Genomic DNA, 4800 nt, shown 5'->3' with positions numbered 1-4800 from the left:
CACTACACACAAGGTGCATGCCTTTCTGAAGGGGATCGCCGTTGTTGGCTTATTTCTGCAGATATTGTGGGTCATTTTGCATTTGCTATTTCTTCAAGATATTTGTAAAACGTAATTAATAAAGTTATGTTCCAAGAATATCATACATACGAACCATCATTAGTACATAAAAACATTTAAATATACACTTGTGTATTAAAAAAATATCTAGTTAATACCGACATTGAATTTTTTTTGTTAAGTAAATATGTTTAATGAATCCAAAAGATATACACTCACAGATTATATTTAAATTATGCAAAATGATGAATTCAAACATTTACAAAATATTTATGAATATTCATTTGTGTATAATTTTTAATCGAAATTAATATAATTTAAATATTAGACACGATTGAATATTCCTATCAACATTGGACTATAAAATGTGAGAATAGTCACTGAAATGTTTGTAGAATTAAAAATATATTTTTAATTGTAATTTTTGAAATTTTTGTGTTATTTTAAATGATAAAAAAATTTATAATTCATAAATTTTATTTAAATATATGAATATTTCTAAAATAATACATGAAAAAATTTAAAAGTAGATTATTGCGTGTATGTACAATATTTATCACGCGCGAATATTTAGATGTATTTTTATTACTGAAATTATAATTTACATACTAACTACAAATTTTTAGTACATTATTAACACTAGTCATTCATTGTAGAAGTGTATACGTGCAGGTTGAAGCAACTAGAATGTCTTGTGTTGATCCAAAAAGGACATGTATACGTGGAGGTTGTAGCCACAGAACGTCTTGTGTGCTGCCTATTGGTTGTTTGTTTGAGAGCAGGTGGCCACACTATTTCCTGTTAATTTTCATAAGCAGGACGCACTGCTCATAGATGCGATAAAATTTAAGCTCGGTGTTCAATACGTCTACGTTTGCTATCCGTATCCTACATGTGAACGGGGAAGGGTTGGTTGGCTAGAGTGGATTGTGTGTTGAACATTGGTCGCGTGTTTGGCTCCAGGCTCTCCCTTTTTTTGTTAGTTTTTGTATAAATATGCAGTACAGTGTGGTCAGCTTTTCTCATAAATAAAAAAATGTGAGGGTGTTTTGTGTAAAAATAAGTCAGCCGAGCGCCATCAACTCACTGACAGGTGGGGCCATACACCTTAATACGTCCGTACATGTATTTTATGAGCATATTTGCACGTGATGTCAAGTTAGATGACCACAAATCCGTATTTTTTAAGTTTTAGCACCAAACTGAACATCAAACACAAACACAAACACAAACACAAACACAAGTTGTATGACTTACGGAGATATTACCTAAAAGAAAACTCCGAAGGGTGTGGGTTTTCCTAGATTTCCCGTTCCAGACACGCTCTAGGGACACGGCCCGGCCCAATACGAGCCGGCGAGCAGCCTCACTCTCAGTCCAAAACCGCCGCCGCTCCCCTCTTCCACCGGAGACCCATTTTCCGGCGCGGCTGCTGCTTCCCGCAACACCGCGCCCCCCGCCTCGCCGACCCACACCAGCGGCCTCGCTCGCGCTTGCCGCCTCGTCCAGTGCCGGAGGCTGTCAGCGCGCGGTGAGTCCTCGGGCCTCAGCTCTTCCATTTCCCCCTTTTCTCCTCGGGCGCTGTTTCTGATCTGAGCTCGTGCAGATGGACCCTGGTTCTTCCCCCGGTGCATTCTGCCGTCCTAGCTTGCCGTCGCCCTAGCTCCTCCTATGAACTGCCGCAGTTTCCGTTTTCCCACTCGTCCTGCGAAAGAGGTTTGGGTCATTACTGCTGACTTATTATGAAACATCAATGCTCCTTTGTCTTCTTTTTGTTGTGCCATAGCTATAATCACATATGTTTTGTGTTTATCTCTCTGTACATGCGCCATAGCTATAATCACATATGTTTTGTGGTTTCGCTCATTTGCGAACCCTGATGTTATCCCGAAAATATGGATAAAGGCTAAAGGGGAATGTACATCCTCAGTTTCTGCAGTTATAATTGAATAGGATTCAGATTAAAATACCTATGTTTTGAGTTTGCATTCCATGATTCAGACATTCTGAAAAAATCGTTGGTTCGGCTCAGCTTTTCTTACATGTTGGGCATTTTTACTTTTAAAGTTGTTAGTCACTTATAAATATTTACAGCCTCTTATGTTTCTTTGTTTTACATAATTTTTTACTCTTCTTTATATGTAACCCAAGCAGGAGGTATCCATGTCTTTGCTAACTGATGACCTGGTTGTGGAGATTTTGTCTCGGCTACCGCTGAAGTCCTTTTGCCGCTTCAAATGCGTCTGCAAGTACTGGCTTACCTTGTCATCTAATCCACACTACTGCAAGAAGTTCCCAAGAACTCCCGTTGGTATCTTGTACCAAATACCTCAGTATGGCACTGGCATCCATCTCGTTAGGCTTCCCTCATGCGACAAAGAAATTGACACAACGCTTAGCTTTGTGCCATGTTATGAGTACCTAGAGCTTAAGGGTTGCAGCAATGGCCTACTTCTTTGTTATCATGGTGGTATCACAACATATTTCGCAGACATATCCCATGTTATTGTGTGCAATCCAGCAACTCAAGAGTGGATGTCACTTCCAAATACTGAACCTGGACCAGCAGACTCTGATTATGATCTCATGCTGTGTTTTGATCCATCATGGTCTCAACACTTTTATGTCTTCAGCTTCCAGTCTGGGTCTTCCATGGATGGTGAAGTCTACAATGAAGTTAAGATATTTTTCTCTGAGGATTTCACATGGTCTAGTTGTCGCTGGAAAAGTGAGATAGGATTTTATGGTAGTTCATGCTTTGTGAATGGGGTACTCTATGTGGGGCATATATGGGAGCATGTCCTTCTGGCAATCGATGCACCCGGTCCATCTACGCAGTGGCTCAGTCAGAGGATCACTCAGCTGCCAGGATTTCCAAATGGGCCAGAGATGTTTGATTGTTGTGATGGTTGTATGTGCCAGTCATCAGGGGTCTTATGCTATGCACAACAGGAATTGGATGGTTGTGTGATGCGGATTTGGAGTTTGGAAGGCACTGACAGGTGGGTGGTGAAGCATCGTCTGAGTATGAACAATGTCTTTGGGAGGGACTTGTTGCTCCGCACTAATCATGAAGGATTGTGGTACTTCGATTACGACATCCAGGCCTTTGACTTGGAGAGAGAGCTAGTTATCCTTGTTGACAGAATTGCTCATAGGATCATCTCATTTAGCATGAGCACTGGAAAAGGCTCAGAGATTCTGAAGATTCGGATGTTCTCTGAACTGTATCGACGTGCATTCTACGTGCCATACTACTGCAAGTTTCCCGCTTTGGTGCTTCAAGGAGCTCAAGACAAAGTTTAGCCTGTGTATGTTGTATGCCACAAATGCTCTAGTTTGTAAGCATCTTTGTGCATTAGCTGCACCAAACAGCTGTTATGTGGATGGTGCAGTACTCGCCTTTTGGGCCCGTCGATCTGGTATCGTACTTATGCTTGCTTAAGTTGCAAAACTGAACATGTGGAGTGGCATGGACAAATATCATGGGCACATGTACAGGTGGAATTACTTGTTCACTGCGTATTCATTCAGACATGGATCATGCAGGATTGTGAGGGCATTTAGGGTGACAGGGTTGAACGACGAGTACCAGATCACGTGGACATCAGTTTTCCCGTGTTCAAATCAAACATGAACTGCTTGGGGTATGCATTTATGAAAAAACATAAAATCTCCATGTGTGGCATTTGCAGGGGCTCATCAGTTCAGCTGGCTGCTGGCCTGAGCAAACGATGCAACTTTGTCAAGGTACGAACTGCGACACAGAGATCTTTGCCAGTGAATGAATCAATTAACTGTCGAAGTACAGCAAGAGAAATGTCTTGATAAACAGCATTTCTGGCACGTTTCTTTGGGCGAATCGTAGGGGGACTTGATGGACATGCCATTCCCTGACGACCCCTTCGACGCGGCCTACGCGATCGAGGCCGGCTGTTCAGAGTCCAAAACCTGTTCTCCGCAGAGTTACTTGCATGCTCTAGCCTTTGTGTTCCGTTGTTTGAAGGTGATCTGCGCCAGGGACGTGGCGTAGGACGCCGCGGTGCCAGCCCCTCGACCCAGACGCCGGGGCGTGGTGGACGAGCGCCAACTGTTCCGGCTCAGCCGTGGCCCGCGCCATGGTGAAGGCCATGGAGCGCCTCGGCCTTGCGCCGGAAGGGAGCGTCAGGGTCTCCGGTCTGATGGAGACCGCCGGCAAGGGCCTCGTCAAGGGCGGTAGGTAATTAATTAAGCACGTCCAAGTTTATTACGGAATGAGTTCAAAAAACCATAGATGACGTGATGCATTATTATCTGTGTCAGAAGGGATAGAGAAAAATTGATGGAATATATTGCTTGAGCCTCGTAGGCGTATATATAATGAGTGCATGACCCTGGAATATAAGATAAGGTAGAACAAATACTAGTATGCTATCCTATACTACCTAAATAATCATGATATTCAACAGTCCGCTTGACGGAGGCGTGCACCCACAATAGCTTTGCTCGCGACCCGAGGACGAGTTCTTCTTCGAGGTATGTGGTGCCGTCATAGAGAGAACACATGAACCAAAGGAAAAGACAACAAGTCGCGAACTAATTGTGAAGTCACGATGCCAAAGCAGAGCACCACCGTTCGTGTGTGGAACAATGACCGTGCCACATTCTCCGTGTCGCAACTGACACGCGTTCCACACCCAGCCCCCCAGCACCGTGAAGATCTGCACGCCTTCAAGCCATGCCACACGCACAACACCAGGG

General features: G+C 43.5%; 1 protein-coding gene across 1 annotated transcript; it reads left to right on the top strand.

The window, feature by feature from the left end:
* Positions 1-1408: 1408 nt before the first annotated feature.
* Positions 1409-4405, top strand: LOC125530615. Its single transcript, XM_048694998.1, has 3 exons — positions 1409-1591; positions 1667-1776; positions 2215-4405. Exons 2-3 carry the CDS (start codon positions 1732-1734, stop codon positions 3364-3366), a joined length of 1197 nt encoding a protein of 398 aa, XP_048550955.1. The 5' UTR covers positions 1409-1591; positions 1667-1731; the 3' UTR covers positions 3367-4405.
* The last annotated feature ends 395 nt before the right edge of the window (positions 4406-4800 follow it).

The sequence above is a fragment of the Triticum urartu genome, unplaced genomic scaffold, assembly GCF_003073215.2.
Source record: "Triticum urartu cultivar G1812 unplaced genomic scaffold, Tu2.1 TuUngrouped_contig_6440, whole genome shotgun sequence".
Lineage (NCBI taxonomy): Eukaryota > Viridiplantae > Streptophyta > Magnoliopsida > Poales > Poaceae > Triticum > Triticum urartu.
Note: the sequence above shows the minus strand (reverse complement) of the source record. Positions and strands in the feature narration are given on the sequence as shown.